We start from the raw sequence: 18,309 nt of genomic DNA on the forward strand, positions 1-18,309 counted from the left end.
CGGCTTGGAATGCTAAACTGGCCCGGAATAGGTTTTTAGGAAGACGGCAAATGCTATGCTGGGCTTGTTTCAGAAATGCCAGTAGTTGTCCCAGGGAAGAGGCGGAAGCCGCAAACTTGACCATGAGTAACTTCGTATTAATTTATTGTATGTACAGAGCATTAAATTTTCAATAAACAGGAAACACTCCAATCGGAGAGAGGGAAGCGGTAATGAGTTTTCTTCTAAATGAGGATCGCTGGAAGATAGTCTTTTCCTCAAATAAATAACATTGCTTGCCGTGGTCTAGATAATTAATAACAATTTAGATCGCATAAATTAAGTAAAGATTTTATGAGCACCAATCCGTTCTCCAACTAACTTTTGTGAATTTGTTCAGAGTTTACGGAAGATATAACGCCAATTATATACTAGCCACGACAACTGGAGTCAAAACCGTATCCCGATTCAGGCATTGAAATCACTTTCTACAAAGGCGTTAAATGGCCATGAATGACACGACTCTATCGGATGACGGGATCGGGTAGCCAAATCAATAACCTTCTATACTTAACATTTGCCTACCTATGTGAATGACCACGATGGTGAAGACAGTACACTAGTTAGTTCTCCCACCCAAATCTCCTCCAAAAACCATCCCGAAATAAAAAGGCCGATAGTCCTGCAGTAAACGCTGTTGGAATTAGAAATGTGATGGGGTCACGATATTGCCTCCCGCACCTCCAACCATCATTCATACTCGTGCATGGAAACTCACTATTGAATGGCTACAGCACATGCTCCGGAGGATAGAGGGCAAGAGGGTTATGGAGGAGAGTGAGGGAGGACAGAAGGGAAGGAACTGAGGGGAGGGATGGAAAGGGGAGGGGCCACGCAGGGGCTGACCTGTGAGGAAAGTCACGGAGGAACGCAGCAACCGCCTCTCTCCTCTCCACCCCACCCCACTCCCCTATCCGCACACCCCTTGACCCCCTCCTCCTGATCCCTCCCCCCTTCCTCCTCCCCCGGTGCACCGTCGCCGCCTTTCATCCCATCTCCAACCAACGCACACACACAGTGCCACAAAGGCACGCATCCCCATTACAACGAAACCGCACCACAAAACGACCCCTATCCAACCCATCCACCGCCAAACCCTCTCTTCCCCCTTCCAGCCCCGAGTAAAAGGATCCAAAGCACTTCCTGCCTTCTCGGACGGGAGGACAAGTAAGGAGGGACAACAACCACCCCCAGTTTTTTTTGCACTCCAACATCCTCACTCCCCTCTCTCTCTCATCCCATTAATTTGTTATCCAGTTGGCAAACTTTCGAAAAAGTGACGTGGACGGCGACTGCATGTTGTATGCGTGTGGGTGGTTGGGACGGTTTTCATTGTTCCGCAGTGCACGGATTCGTGGGCGGGAAAGGAGAGTGGTATCAGGGTATGGAAGGAAAGGAGATAATGGCGAGGAAGGGTCTGACTCTGCACTACTTGTCCAGTTTATTTTTGGAAAAATGATACGCTGATTGAAAGAAACTACAATTAGCGATTGAAACAAAGAATCCAAAGTTCAATGCGCTGATTACTGCCTGAAAAATTTGGATCCAGATTCTTCAACTATTTGCTCAATTTAGTCCAGTTTATTTTGGGAGAAAGATACTCTGATGGAAAGTATCAACCATCTGCGATTAAAACGATCAATCTAAAACTTCAGTGGGCTGATAATATCCTGAGAAATTTAGATCCAGATTCTTCAAAATTCATATTTTCTAGTGTCTCCTGTAAACAGAGATGGAATGAATAATAATGATTGTACGTAAAACGACAAAATATGTCTCTAATTTGTGCTTTGAATGCGCTTCGTCACCGCAAGAAAGTTTGAAAGGGAGAGGAAAGGTAGCAAAGTGAAGAATCGAAAAGTAAATAAATCGTTAAGTGCGCATTCGCAATCATAATTTTTTTAACGCCAAAAGGGTTACTTTGTTCATTTTCAGTTCCACAGTTTTTTAATTAACTACAGGGAAAAAATACCATTTTAACAACAGCAGCTGCGAGATAAATTAAAATTGCGCAACATAAAATCCATGGACTTTTTATAAGAAGTCAATAAGTAAAAATCCAATGCATTTGGTGATTTTATGACAGTTTTAACATCAGCACATTATATTTAGAATCGGTAACACTAAAAAAAATAGCTGTAACTCCTATCGCAAGCAAGAGTATCTATCACTTATTGCGGATTATATTACCGAAGTATATGAAAAACAGAGGATGATTAACAGGATATGCCAGAATAGCGACTAACTTGCCATGCTAAAAACAGTTCAAGAAAACAAATGTTACTTTCAGATAATATCAGTACATAACGAGCAATAGTTTTGTATGTGTTGAAGAAAATGTGACTTCTAAAATGTAAAGCCTTCCTGGCGTCTTTAAGTACAACCAACACATAAATAAATCAGGAAATAAATTTGTTCGAAACACAATTGGGTGAACATAACTAAATGTATTAGCAGATCGTTGAATTTTAACATAATAAACTATTAGTTTACGGGGTGAAAACGTCCGAACAGCACTTGTTACTCATAATCCGGATACTTTCACTCACTGTCAGCTGATACAATAATCGTAACGTGATACCACCACGGGCAATGCCATACGTAACCACCAAAAATGCTTCCAAAACCGCTCGTTATTCACGCATCAAATGTAAAGCAGCGGGCGGGAGAAAGGGGGAGGAGAGAGAGAGAGAGAGAGGAGAAGGATGGCCACGAGAAAGCGTGATACGGGGTGAAGCGGGGGTGAGAAAAGGAGGCGGAAAGCGAAGGTGAAGAGGGGGAGGGGCGGGCGGGGAGCGGATGTGGGCAGGTGTAGATGCGAGGAGTGGGAGGGGCAGAAAGAGAGGGGGGAGGGAAGGGGGAAGGAGGGAGGGGAGGAAAAGAATGCGGCGGATACTTCCACTCCTCCTCCCTCCACGTGAGCTAAACCCCAACCAGGGAGCCAGCCACTCATAACTCTGACGCTCCCCTCCTTCGACCCAACGTAAGGCATAACCCCACCCCTGTTCCCCTCCAACCTCTGATACGTGCACGCACTCATATATGAATCCACATCCTAAATTCCGTGTCCATATCTGTCTGATGTTTCCTCTAGCAGACGACCAATCAGTACATCACGTACGATATCTATGGGTCTCTCTTTTCTTAGTATATATATATATGTATAACAAGGTTGACGAACAAAGGTGATTTTCCAATATTTTCAAACGAATTAACCTAGGCTTCAGCAATTTACGCACTATCACTAGGCAAGGAAAAGTAGACAACTGAGTTTGTGTTACAGCCTCTTCAACTTTGAAATTCTTTCTTTTAAATATTCAAGAAGCTGTTAGTATATCCTGCTTATTGAAATATTATTATTTATATTATGCTGGCCAAGAGAGAAAATTGATAGACAAGATAAAGAGAAGAAAAAGCGCTTGGTGGAACGTCGATGATGTAGAAAAGTTGACTAGGTTTCTAGCTAACTAATAGTGCTAATAAAATGTGTTTCATATGAGTATATTTTTTCCTGTGATCAATCAGCCCTTACATTATGAATATGCCTCGTAAATGTACTCCCTCGAAACGTTGGCAGAAGTAGTGAGCCCAACCCCCGTAAGTACCTCGTAGGTACACTCATTGCAGATCATCTTTGAATTGAATGCCATAAACTTAAAAATCGATCCCCTTAATTATATATTTCGCACAATACTTCCACAACGCTTACCCGTTGTCCACATGGCATGGGCAGTTCATCGATCTCATTTCCTCGATTCCAAAAATATCCGATCGGCTGGGGAATGGGCTCCGATCACAAAATTCGCCCAAGGTGGATCAACCTCCGGGAGACCCCACCGCCCAATCCAGACACCTCCTTAACCTCAGACACTCGAGGATCGGCTCGAGCCGTCGATAATCACCTCACTCACTCTCTCCAGGGGCAGATTCCAACACGCCCGGCCCACCTTCCCCCCAACCCTCGCTGCAAGCCTTCCCACCGGCTGGATGGGTATAAAGAGGGGACGAATGATGGGTCTTTTGCCCGTCGCCCTCTCTCTGCCGGCCAAGGCCCTCGGACCCGCAACACAATGGGCCTCGATTAACGGAGACGCCGCCAGGGCCCAACTGCGCAGAGGGAGGGAGTGGTGTCGGTCATGGGCGCTGTCGAGGAAACTACCTTAAAGTAAAAAAAAAATACTTATATCCCGGGAAGATTCCCCGCTTTCCACCGTCCGGCAGTACTAGAGCATCTACCGCTGCAAGGGAAGTTGGCCATCACACGCGTGGATCATAGGTGTACATATTTATGTTGATAGCTGTAATGTCCCTTGTGTTCTCACGCATTTAATAATTTATCGCTGATTTTGTGTCCTCCTTGGTTTGTAAACAATTTTATATATGTACTCGGTAAATACTCTTCCTTATGTGATTTTTTAAGATAATACAGCATTGTGAAAATGAGGGGATGTCGATCAGTTGAAGTCTTGTTATTCATTTACACCCATAATCATTCCCCACCAGCGGGGAGTTGAGTTCAGAAACAAATAGGAATATAAACTGACAATATAAGCAGCCAAGGATCCTAGCTGAAGGGGAGATGGAAAGAGGGGAAGGTCAAAAGATCTTGTGGCTGCATCTGCCGTGTGGGAGAGGATTATCTCTTTGCGCCCCTCCTCGTCTTCCCTGCCGCGCGCGAGGTGATATGTCCGGCACAATGCCATTGGTTGAGCGCTCCCGACCACTGAGGATCCCGGCTGATTCGGCCTCCATTCCTAACTCCCTCGTCCTTTCCTAACTAACCGTTCTGCTCACGGCGCATCAAGATGATGGCCAAGGGTTTTGGAGAGACGCTGCAGTCTCCGAATGAAGGAACGGTGCAGCAAGATCTTATCATTCTAGCCCTCTCTCCATAGGCGGATTTATGTGGGGGGCAAGGAGGTACGTTTACCCCCCGGCGCTTAAAAAATATACAAGTTTTAATACGGTTATCATTAAACTCGATTGTTTCAGGCTTAACTTTGTGAAAATGGTCTTCATGGTCTTAAATAAATTGTGTGAAAAAGTACCATAACTTTTTAGTGTTTACGGTTATCATTACTTACGTTCGTTTAGTTTTTTGTATAACGAAGCCTTATCCATTTAATTCCATATCAATAAATTAATTCGATATTAAAATAAAGAGAATATTTCATACAGTTATTGTTGTATGTTATTTTTAATCCCAAATATGAGACGACCGTTCGCCTATCAGACCCTTTTTTTCCCCCAACCCCAGAAAAAATCCAGGATCCGCCCTTACCTTTCTCTCTCCTGCACCAAACCACTCGCACTCGACAGTTATTATTATGCAATTAATAATTAATTAAATATGCAAAATTGGAATTGTCAGCTGATTGAGAAACATACGTGTTTTGACAACTCTGCGTCACGAGTTACCGTTCTAACACCTCGAAGCTGGCACTCTTCGCGGATAGAAGGGAGAACTCTCCACATAAATTAATCGCTAATAAGACAAGGTATTACCTAGGATATTTGATTAAAATTAGGAAGGGTTTGTAAGTTAATAATATTTTTTGGGGACGGTCAAATGATTTTTGCACAAACATGACGGTAATATCTCATTTGCAGAAAAAAAATTAAGATCGATGAAGAACTAAGGACCTCAAACGAGCACCCTAATTCAGCCACTTATAATTATCGAAATATTGGCTATTAAAAAATGACTGATTATCAATTGTTTTACTTTTGAAATGAATTTCAAGATGTCGCACAAAATTCACCATGTTGACCTTTGTCTACAGGCACTAGAACCAATACTAAAAGTCTTGATTTCTTCTCACTTTCAGCGCTGCCAGGAGAAGCTCAACACACTGGCCATCTCGGTGATGAACCAGTGGCCGGGCGTCCGGCTGAGGGTGACGGAGGGGTGGGACGAGGAGGGCCACCATGCGGCCGACTCGCTGCACTACGAGGGCCGGGCCGTGGACGTGACCACATCCGACCGGGACCGCTCCAAATACGGCATGCTGGCGCGGCTGGCGGTCGAAGCCGGCTTCGACTGGGTCTACTACGAATCCAGGGCCCACATACACTGCTCCGTCAAGTCAGGTGAGTAAGCACCAAAATCAACCTGGTAATCAGCGGCGGATGCAGAGAGGGGGTCAAGGGGGATATAGTCCCCCCCCCTCTCATGTGATATCCAATTTACACCAGATAAAATGGTAATTTTGTTCAGTTGTCTGAGATATTAAGAAGAGGAGAGCCTCGAAACAACCTTAGTTTTAACCCAAAGTGTTAACAAGTTTCGAAATTCTGAAAATTTTCGTAACCTCTCGGATCCCCCCTACTGCTGAGAGGTTACCCCCAGACCATCCAGGTTTGCAAGACCTAGCTCCCCATATACTGGATACGTTACTGAGCGTAATCAATGTTAGAGAAGTGGGCATATTAGCATGTTAAGTTGTTCGGAAGACCCATGTGTTACGTTCAACAGATGGAGGGAGGCACCCAAAAATACTCTATAATGAAAAATAACTGTAATTGAGGCTATAATGAAGTAATTGTCCTTGAAAATTTCACTCAAAAATTAATTAAACACACGACGCTATTCCGATTTATCAAATCATTCATGAATGAGTCAATAGCTCTTATTTTATCTCCATATATACCACAGTTGAGGGAGCGGGGTAGAGGTGATTTGGGTGCAGCAGTTGGTGCGTTAGGATGCATCATTCTGACCGATTTAGTTGCAAGATCTAAGCAAATTTCTGTCGAGAAAAGAATAATTTCATTTTGAAACACAGTAAGAAATTAACACGAATAAAACTTTCCTAAATTCTATTACATTTTTATTTAATTTTAAGCTCATCCGTTAGATACACGAAAATGACGGCTGATAAACGTCCAAAAAATGTATAGGGGTTACTAAAGTACGAATAATACAAATACGTAAGAATCTATAACCAAATTATAGCTGCCAAAGTGTTATCCCACGAACGTACGAGGTGGAACATTTCAAGATTTCCAATTTTCCGTTTCTATTCAAAACTGTAAGGGCCGTATCCACAGTTTGACGTCCGCAATAATGATCCGGACCACATGAACATAGTGCATTCCAATACTATTGTTGAAGGGCGATAAAAAAAATTTCGACGAGACGAGGACGAGATATGAATGTCTCCATGACGATCGGATGATCGTTCACGCACCTTTAATATCCGTTCTGTCTCATCCGAATTCCTACGGAATTTTATTTTACGGGCCATGAGTTCGTGATGGAGGGGGAGGAGGCATATCCGTGTCTCCGGTAGAATTGATAGCTCCAAGGCATCATCGCTCCATAGCCCTTTGAGATAAGCGAGGGAGAGGGGGACCTTTGGAGGAGATGGGCAAATTTATCTCCCGGACTGAATGGAGAGGCTTGGCAGGCGAGGTGGGAAGGGCAAATGAGTGGGAGTGATCTCCAAGGGTGGGATGGAACACGAAACTTCGTCCCGTCGTCTTCTTTATCTTCTAAGAAACGAGACGAAAAGTGTTGAGACTAGTAGAGAAACTACGAGACCCACTCTATGGCGACTAGAAAAAGGGATCCTTGAATCAATAAAGTATTACGCAAGACAATTAATGTTATTTTCAGAGCCTCCTCCAAGGTGCATACCGCTATGAAAGGCTTCGGCAAATGAATAAATTCCCCGAAAAACGTATATTGAGGTGTATTTATCAACTTGAAATTGACTGATAATTTCAAATATTTTCATTATACGCATTAAAAATATTTCTGAAACCTAACTGAAATAAGCAATATACCATAACGAGGTGATACAGAGGAGATGTATCGTCGCTAGCCACATAAAAAAGAGGGATTTATTATACCCATTTAGCTTACCGAGTAAAAGGCATTTGCGATAGGGCAATAACGGCCCATGTAACTGCAGTATATTTTCGTAGGAGGCATAAGAGCTAAAAATTGTTCCCATGGCGAAAAAGAAATTGTTTATTTTAGCGACCTTGTCTGATTGGTAAAACGTTTGAACGTAAAAATTAAATTATAAAATATCATACCGTGGTGAAAACGCGTTAACCCTTACCGAAAAATAATGGAAAAATACTGGCTGCCTCACACACTGTGTTTCAACATTCACCTTGCCGCTGTCACTCTTTATAAGCAGAATTTTAGTGCCAATTTACAGCAAAAAAAGTTATCTTAGTAGTAAAAATTTAAGCATTTGAAAATACTCACCACATATGCCCACCATAATGCTTTTTTAATATTACACAGTCGAGAGATCTATCTTCCTTAAGAGTTTACATTTTGTAGGTGAAATATTCCAAAAAAATCTATCCATTAGTAGGTTGAAATGACGCTTTGGAAATAATATGCAATTATCGACTATTAATTGGGGAAAAATTGAAAAACGATTTCATTTATTTTTGCTATTATGTAGTATGAATGCCGACAAGCTTGTTTCCAATGATTAATAACCATCCCTAAACTGAAATGCGAAGACAACTCGATTTCTGGGAGAGTGGGATGCGGTGACACAGAAAAGAAGGGATGATGGGCTTGGCTGCGTGTAAGTGTGCCTTACCATATTGCGGTTGCTCATCAGCGGCAGTAAGGGGAGGGGAAGGAACTGTCGAGGAAGGAGCGGGTGGTCAGAGGCGGCAAGAGGGATTCAGAAGGAGGGGGAGTCACATGAATGGAAGAGGTGCGGTGCGGTTGAGTGATAGCAAGCAGGATGGGTCCTCCGGGAGGAGTAGCCGTGAATAATGATCAGCGGTGCGATTGATCCTCTTCGCACCCACTCCCCCCTCGACCGTTTTACCTCCCCCATTCTCATCGCAAGCTTTTTTTCCGCCTCGACTTCTTCCATCCTCTTTCGCCTCCTTGCCGATACTCTTAAACCGCCAAACACGCTTTCGTCCACCATTAACTCTTTTCACGCTCGCCACTGCCCGCTACACCGTGTTAGGGACTTCCGTCGCATTTTTGCCTCATTTTCCCACCCGGATAGGTAGCTCGGTTGAGGAGTTCAGCACGACTACTGTTTCGTTGGGTTTGGATTCAAATTTAGAGGAGGCTTCCACTTAGGGAACATATGTGTATCTACAAGCTAACCCTCAAGTAGACTTACTATTCTTGTGGTGGGAGGGTTGGGTACCTCCCGTAAATCTGTTAAAAAATATATATATTTGCACAATTTGAGTGATTGGACTGCCTGAGTTTGAACTGGTATTTAATAAAATCCTTTATTTTTGAGTGAAAAACGAACTCCTATTCCCATCCGTTCGCCGAATTATTTCTCTTGTTTTATCGTTACTCAGCTGTAAATATGGTGTGGTTCTGAGGTAATGCCCTACATGTTACTACGCTATCTGTTCTTAATTGCTCAGCCAAGCACGTAGCCTTCGAGTCTCCAGCGGATTCTAGTCTAATTCGTGCAGACTTGCCTGCGATAATGTCTTCACTCAGTAAGGGCTTTAAATTTCCGCGCATTTAAATTGGCCTTTTTATATAGGCTTCCGCGCAAAGTCGCAAAGTCTCCTCCGAGACTATAGGGATCATTTTTCCGCTGTGGAATAAATTATTATCTTTGCTTGAACCCCTTATTGATTTCATATTTATAAAGATAGCTGGGCAACAACATCGGTGTTAGAATATACCCTAGGATATGTCCTGTTTCCATATTTTTCCATCCTGTATCACAATCAGAACTTTAGTTGCGGAAAATCGACTGTTGTTTAGAATAACGTGTATCTTGGGCCGATCAATGGAAACGATGTTGTAAAGGATGTGATTAAAGTTCCCTTAGCTGTTTTTCCCTTTTAATGAACAAAATTTTCCCCCACATAAAAATTATACTTTTTCCCCTTTTCTGCTTATAAATAAGCGCCTTAAACAGCATACACCTTGATATTCTGCTCGAATATTCTTCTCTTTCGACACCCTTGGCAAGAAAATATATTGTCAACATTAGATAAATGTTCTCTCTTTCTCTTGAGACTTTCGGACTTTATATAATGAACTGCTATCCCTAATATGCTAAGCGGACTTAATATTCCAACTTCCTTCTGTCACGCATGCATCCGTGACCCATCCTAGCACTGTTCCTCTTTCCACGGAATTTCGAGTGACTCACGACCCCTTCGCAATGTTTTCCATCTTCTGTCTTCTTTATCTCACCCCTTTTGGTACCAGCCTTCCCTTTTTCCACGCAATCTTCCCCAAGAATTATGCTAGGGACCAACCATGTTCTTACTCCCTTTCTGCTCACGGCCAAGACAGGGTGAATTGTCCCCTTGCGTGGGTTTCTCTTCTTTATCGTGCTCGCTCCCTCCAAGGGGGAAGCGGAGAGCAACTCCGCGCGCAGATGCATGCGAGGCTATCGGCGAAATATTGCCCACTGCCGACGAAAACTATGGTCCGACACACCCTGTACCCTTCTCGTGAACTACGCAAGTGGGCGAACCGAGACCTCACTCACATCGAAAGTCGCCGCTCGCAACCATAATATGATATTTCAAAGGGGAGGGTCGTTTTTTCAACATTGCCACGCAAAGAAGCGCTATCTCCACTCCGGTCGTACCACCTCGCCTAGAATGAGGCGGGATCAGATACTGGGTCACCGGGTTAAGCGTTGAGATATATCATAAACGCCATTAGAAACGAATTATATTTTTATTCGCTGTCTCGGGCCTCACGATATCAAATAATATTTGACTCTACCTGCAATGAGGTCTTTTCAGTCATCGAAAACGCTTATTCAGCTTAGCTTGTGAACGGGAAAAAGTTATTGATTTTATTTCCGACCCAATTCCACTTCTCGCTCTGGAATACGTTCATTTATGACGGTGATTTCAAAATTTAAATTACTGCATATTGTACGAAAAAAATTATTATTGCATTAATTTTAAGTGTTGGAGTTAGTATCGCTAGTTGTAAATAATAAATAAGTATAAATGCAGTGGCGTAAATAAGAGAGTGATGACTTCTATTTTGATATATTTGCCGGGAATAAAATGTCAGGTAACGGTACCTGGATTTCCTAAACATGCACACACGATGGGGATGATTACATTATCTCGATAGACTATGACTAACGAATTGTTCCTACACATATGTACCTACCAGCAATATCAAAGGAAAATAAATAAATAATTATATATCACACGGAAATAATGCCTAAGTGCTAGGTGCAAATTCATAATTCCGAAGCCATTAGAAATCCTAGATGAAAATACTGGAATATAAGATAATATTTATCGCTATTTTCCACCACGGTCAGCTAACAACTCCAAAAGCGAGCCACAAGCAGCATAGTAAAGCTGGAATAATGAACTATGACGATTGATAATACCTATATATAAACATATCCGACTTCAGGGCATAATTAGTCCCCAACCATGAGAATAGCATCACTTAACATTCCAGGACGGTGACATGATTTGGACGTCCATTCGCAACATGCTACATCGGCTTTCAATGAGACGCCTGAGTGGCGGCGGAGGAGAAATACGAATTCATAGCGTCCCTTTGTGCCAAAATGAATGGCCTTTTTCACGCCATCGATAAAAAAAGATCCCCTCGTGAAGATGCGATTCGCATGAGTTATGAACCCTCACCTCGGCACCTCTGCCGACTGCCGACTGCCGCACGCATTTTCAATGGCTCGGTTGCCTCGGCCCTATAAATTCGCCCAGGCGCCCTTACACTGACAAGACGGATGGGTCCGCAGAAATGCCTTCCGTGCACCCGTGAGAATTTCCACCTCGTCTCCATATTCCGTCCTCGCCTCGGCTACCCGGAAACCAAAACTCAGGAGCCGTGAAGTTGCCTTGAGTGTGGAGGGGGCGTCGTGATTCAGAAAGGGGGAGGAAAAAAGGGGGGCTGTGATGCGATGCGTGGGATCAGAGAGCCGAGGGATTGCAACCCTCAATCATCTACCCCCACTATCCTCCCTCTCACAACCTCAATTCAACCCTTTCTCTCCATCGCACCCATTTTTCGGCCACCTAAGCCTTTTCAATCTTATGCGAAGCCTTAGCTATTTCGTTTTCACTCTTCTTTCTGTGATATCTACGACGTAAAAAAAATGGGTGTGGTCCAAGTCGCAGGTTTACGGTCAGAAAAGAAACTTTTTTTGGGCTTCAATTGCGAATGAGAGAACGTATCTGTTCTGGGCTCCAACTTCCATTCACTAATGGGAGAGATCAATTGTTTTCATAGCCATTTCCTTTTTAAATGTTAGACTTGGGCTCTAAGTTACAAAAACATCCATGCACTGCACTGACACCTCCTCTATCTTAGTCCTATTTCCTCCTCGAGCTAAACCATCCTATTCTTTGTCCTTATAGTAGGAATTTTTCACACCTCGTATTTCATATAAATATATACTTCAACGATAACTGACCGAAGTATTTTAAATAATTGCGAACGAGTCTGAGTCAACGATCCCATTTCTCGATGCTTTCCAGACCGAGTAAACTCAGATATAGAGAATATCATACTTCTAATTGAATATGCCCTAGTTCAAAAATATGAGTGCTCTACCAAAATCACCAAACTTGACTAATTTTTTCAATAGCAAACATAATAGGAATCAAACTAACGAACAATATCACCCATTTAAATATGAACAGCTTCACCTTTAGAGATGAAAGAAGCGTCACATATAATCCATGACATAACCTTTATCATCTTCTCTCCATTGACAGAGTGATTGCTTTGAGTCCAACATCCACTAAAATAAATACGTGGACTGCATTTCTCTCGGAACCAGAAGATACGCGACGCGCATATTCTCAGGGCGTTATCACGTCCATTACGCCGCATTCTTGAAATCGCTATTGTGTTAACCCATGCCCTCAAATACTCAACCCGCCGAGATGATTTAACGACACGGGAATTACACGTTCCTTCCCCTCCCTTTCCCATCTCCGATCCCGGATGACATCGGGCGGCGGAGTCCCAAAGGGCATTATTTACCACTCATTTCGACCCTTAATATCTCCTGTACTCGCCGCGCCACCTGACCGCTGCATTTTTAAAGTGTCGAGGGCGGCGGGTAATGCTGTGTTGGAGGTTTCATTGACGTGATTGATGGCCCAGATGGAATCTGGATGGACCTCAGTCGTTCGAAAGGGGAGCCGTGTCTTCTCTCCTCCTCACATTCATACGCGGTATCCATTCCCCATCCTACAATGGCCTTGTCCACCGCCGCTCCCCTACCTCCTCACCTCAACTCCCTTTCACAGTCCTCCGTAGAAGGGCCGACGTGTTTTTATCGTCGCTGATTTGTTCTCTTCGGGAGAGATCGTGTCACCACATAATTTTCCAAGTCATTTCGGAGGGACGAATACGGGGCCAGTGAGTGCACATGAAGTTTGCTCAAGCTTTCAGGTGTGGGACGTCGATCCATCACAGCGCGTGCGACTCCTAGTGGACCGTGATTCTTCTTCCGTGGGAGACGTTTAGGAAGTTCTTTCGGGTTTTCAATTGGGTCGAGATTTTGGCTGCTGTTAACGGTTCAATTGCTTCCCCTATCATAGTCATCTGGCTGATAGAGCATGGGTTAGTCCTCGTTGAACGATGAACGAACAGGAAAGAAACAGCGCTGGATGAAAAGGTTAACGGAGGCAAAAACTATCCCAATAGCTGCTCGCGAATCGTGAATGAGGGATATTCCTTGTTGGAATGAAAATTTAGCACGGCTATCAAAATTATATCATGGACTCGTTGTAGGGATTTGGATGAATGAATGAGGACATGTGAATAGTCTCCATAATTTGGTATTGATTGAGACCCCGAACGTTAAGTAGTCCTAATCGCTTATTCAATAGGATTTCATTTTCCTTTGGCAAAAGTGCTGAACAGACGAAACCTAAGCAACTTATTTATGACTCATCTCATAGGCAGTAAGTGTGCGTACACCGCTTCTAATTCAGGTGTTTTCAGCCATGGTACGTCACCGAAGTGGGCTCAATTTATTTTTTCACGATTATCCAATTTCCCATTTGATACAGTTAGAACTGAGGCTGTGTGTTGCATCTCAAAAATATCAAAAAGTTCCTGATATGAAAATCACTGCATTCCTGAGGGCAACAATCAGCTTAAATACTCTAAACTGAGCATAATTTTTTAACTAGAATTCCATTCAACGCACGCAGTAACTTCCACTTCCGTTTATCACAACTTTCTTCAAATTTCTTTTTATATATCCTCGTATAAGTTTGATTCGTGATATTCTGGTAAAATCCATACGAGTCCCAGAAAAATAAATAAAATCACATTATTTAGATTCGAAGGTATCTTACCTCTGAGTAAGAATAATGGCACTTGTAACCACGAGAAAGTTTGGGACTTCCGAAAGAGAAACACATAATTCCACTCGAAATGCGAATGCATTTGAATATTTAGACGAAAGATGGAATGCGGATGTCTCGGGATTCACACCTGCATGCCCACTTCATCATAAGCCAGATGGTTGTGAAGCCGAGACATTCCCAAATGGGAGAAGAACATTCCCCTCTCCCTCCTTCGCACCCTTTCTCCAGAGAGATTCGCGTACATACCCTCCGCACCACCCACCCGACGTGCCAGACCTAACGCGCGCAACACGAATGCCATTAATTTTGCCTTTCTCACGTGGTCACCTCGGCTGCATAAGGCGCTCGCATCGCGTGGATTGAATTCGAAAAAAAAGACGAGCATGGAGCGAGGGAGTGGGAGAAGGACGGAGAGTAATGGTGATATGCCAACGGGGTCTGGCGCCCGACTTGCGCTTGGAGTTTCCGACGAAAGAGGTCTCCGCCGCCAGTCGAAATAAAAATGCGATTTATGGAGTAACCCGCGAGTTTCCTTTTTTGTCTTCCCATCTTGCTCGGCAGGCAGCCGGCTCGGGGTCATGTAATAAAATGGAAGCGAAGGGCTGAATGTTCGGGAAAGAACAGGGGAGGGGAGGGTTATTCACGAAGTAAAAGCAAGGCAGCATTGGTTAACGGTATAATTCCTTGAATAATATTTTTTATCACTCCAAAGCTTCTTTGCATGTGACTTTAGATGGTTCAATATGAGTTTCACAAAACTTTTGCTAATTCGAACGAAGCTGAAAACATAAAATCAGTCACATTAATCAGGACTAGACCAGATAAACGAACTCGGAGAGTAAATTTTCACGGGAGCATGGAAGTCTAATCACATAGTAATCATCTGGGACTCTGGGACTGACACGTTTAGTGATAGAAATCCACAATCAAAGTTTTTTAATTAAATCAAAAGAAGAATTCTCAAGTTCACATAATTACTATTCGAGAAAATTGTTTTCTTCCTCAGGGTTATTTTCACAATATGGTAAGGTAAGCTCCTCACTAGGGCTCTGTTATTTAGTACGAAGGAAAATACAGAGTAGGAGGTCAAGATTGCGTGATCCTGAGACTAGGAAAATACGGCCAAAGTTATAACATGAAGACGACGTTAGTGCCCGAGAGGGACAAATGTTAGCTAAATAAATTAAAGGGCATACGTGTCATTGTTACCATCGTGACATCGATTTATGTCCCAGATTTTGGACGGTATACCGAATACGATGAAATTTGGTTTTGAACTGAGTGCTTGCCTATTCCTTGTAATATGCATTTTTTTAAATGTATGAAATTGGAAAAAATAGTTCTATCACATGAAAAAAATTCTCGTACATCTTAGACATGAAAACCTCTAAAAGTCTTTGAGTGAAATTCGTAAATTATATCGTGATAAAATACTGGGTGCAGAAAAAGTTGATGGAAATATATTATGCTTCGTTTGGGTTTGCACGGTTAGAAAATATGGCTACGTTCATCTTACAAAAGTAATTCAGGGAAGTATTGCAAATAAATGCTCAAGTACTAAGACTGTGAAATTTATTCGACAGAGGTCTCCCCATGTCCATGGCTTATTCACCGTTAGGTTTTCTTATCAACTTTTTTCATCTTCTCTGGATAGTTTAAGTCATCTCACTACATTTAACGTCACGACAATGGAAAAATGTAGAAATATTGATTTAATAAAAATTAATGATAGGAATTGCTAAACGCTGAACAACGCTGGAAACAAGACTTGCGGATGCGGCCGCAGAACTATTAATCAGATATAAGAAGAGATACTGATTGGGCTTGCAGAAAGATTAGAAGCACGTCCAGAGAGAGCTTGGAATTCGTCTCCTTAGAGCTGTCCAACCAAAGTCACATGTCGTTCCTTCAAATTCCTCCACGATCCTACCCCTAATTTCCCAATCATGCGGAAACGGGCCAAAGACATCATCTATCAATCCTCGAAAGCAAAAATAAACTGAAAGCGTGCATACATCTGAATGAGCACTCAATATCGAATTTCTCCTCAACTAAGACAACCTCGCTATTCTTCAGGCGTCCATCGCGGAAGCATTAAAATGTGCGTGTCATTTTGCCTTCTCTTTCTTCGGCGTTCTAAGTAGATATCTTCTTGGCCGAGGAGAAAGATCCACGGTACTGGTTGGTGGGGATGGGAAGAGAAGTAAGAAGGGAGTCCTGAGGATGCTGGAGTAGGGCCGGACTCTGGGGATTTGTTAAAGATTAATCGATCGAGAGAGCCGCCTGGCGGGAAGAGATCGAAACATCACGGACCCTCTCAAGGTTCCGGTGATGGATGAGGAGGGCCGAGAGGCGAATGGCCTCCACCTTCCCAGCCATCTTCCCTTCCTCGTGCAGGCGCGGAGGAGTAGTCGAGGAGATATGGGGGTTAGACAAATGTGCTGGTTGTAGTATTCACACATACATTTCTGAATATAAGTACATGTGTTTCAAATTAACATTCACACCCGTCACCACAGGCAAATATTCAAACATAAATACAGAGAGAAATTGAAACCTAGAGACAGGAACATAACACATGACTGATGGCACTAAGGTGGCGTGGAGATGGAATGATGGCCGGAAACACATGGAAACATTTTAACATTGACCGGGAATCGAATAAATTCTGCTTTTCGGTCAGATGCCCTGAACACCGAGCTATCGAGCTTTATTCTCTTTGTTCGTTCAATCATGGGTAATTAGAGATCGCAAACCAAGAGGCTCATTTTCTACGACGCGACTTCAATTTAGAATATGAAGCAGAAAATCAATACCGCAAGCCTACTTCACGGTAGATATCTACCATAAAGGACGTAACCATCCCTCCTGCCCTATCCGTTGTCATGCTCTGTCCACTTATTTGCGTTCCATGGTATCATTCGCCGGCGGCGGTAGCGGCGTCCGAGCGTTTATTTTTTGCAGGAAGGGCGAGCGCTAGGGCGTCCACTGTGTTGGAGTATTGGTAATAGAGTAGTTTCCTTCATCAAAGAAAAAGAAAGGCATTGATTGCGATTCCTTACCCACCATTAGTGTATTCATAATATACAAATTATTTGGATTAGAATTCCCAGTTTAGACGAATGGCAATGGTCAATTTTAACTGCATTTGAAAAAGGCCAGATTGGCTCCCATGTGATGCCGCTCCACGTGACGTCACAGGGACCTAGTTTCTAGACGAGTAGATAGGAGTTTTACATCGTCTGAGATTACAAATGCATGCATGAAGCACAGAGCTCAGGGAAACATGTCTTAATAATCACCGATTAAAACTGCTCAAGGTCGGAAAGTTTCCTTCATTTGATATGGTATTAATAATCCCTATTTAAGCCATGCGCTACCTGCTGGCAGGGTACTCTGCTACCTTCTAGCAGCCTTCATCGTATCAGTGCTCAAAGCCTCGCCCCAAGGTCACCTCATACGGCGACAGCGGGAACCAGAATGACGTCACATGGGGGTTTCCAGCATTCATACTTCGCCGTCGCGTTTTCGCGCGCTTGAAAATGTTCACTTTTCATTTAATCGCGACAAATAGATATCGTCATTTAAAAATCTATAAGCGTGAAATACGTACTCTAGGAATAATAATCTTTCGATTTAGGCAATAAAAAAATAATAGGAAACCACTCTATTGACCAGTGAAAGCTGAACTCCGCAGGATTTAAAAAGTATAAAACAATAAATATTGAGAATACATCCTAGTACTGAGTAAACTTGAAAAAATTCGCAATCTTATATTTGCCTGCAACAGCAAAGCGTCCATCATCGAATGGCGCGCACATCTAAAAAGGGTTCACCATTTCTATGCAAAACATCAAAATTTCCCTTTTCATTGAAAAACGTCGGTACTGGGGCAATTTCTAGATTTCAGTATATTCTCAGAAAAAGGTGTTTCTATCCAGTCATTACGATACGCTGTTCATC

The 18,309-nt window shown here is 43.0% G+C and overlaps 1 protein-coding gene across 1 annotated transcript in view; it reads left to right on the forward strand.

Moving 5' to 3' along the window:
- LOC124165104 (sonic hedgehog protein) overlaps positions 1-18,309 on the forward strand; it is a 187,302-nt gene that overhangs the window by 165,309 nt on the left and 3,684 nt on the right. Inside the window, exon 2 of the mRNA XM_046542396.1 lies at positions 5,868-6,129. Within this exon, the coding sequence (XP_046398352.1) occupies positions 5,868-6,129 (262 nt within the window). The remainder of the gene's footprint in view (positions 1-5,867; positions 6,130-18,309) is intronic.

The sequence above is a fragment of the Ischnura elegans genome, chromosome 1, assembly GCF_921293095.1.
Source record: "Ischnura elegans chromosome 1, ioIscEleg1.1, whole genome shotgun sequence".
Classification (NCBI taxonomy): Eukaryota; Metazoa; Arthropoda; class Insecta; order Odonata; family Coenagrionidae; genus Ischnura; species Ischnura elegans.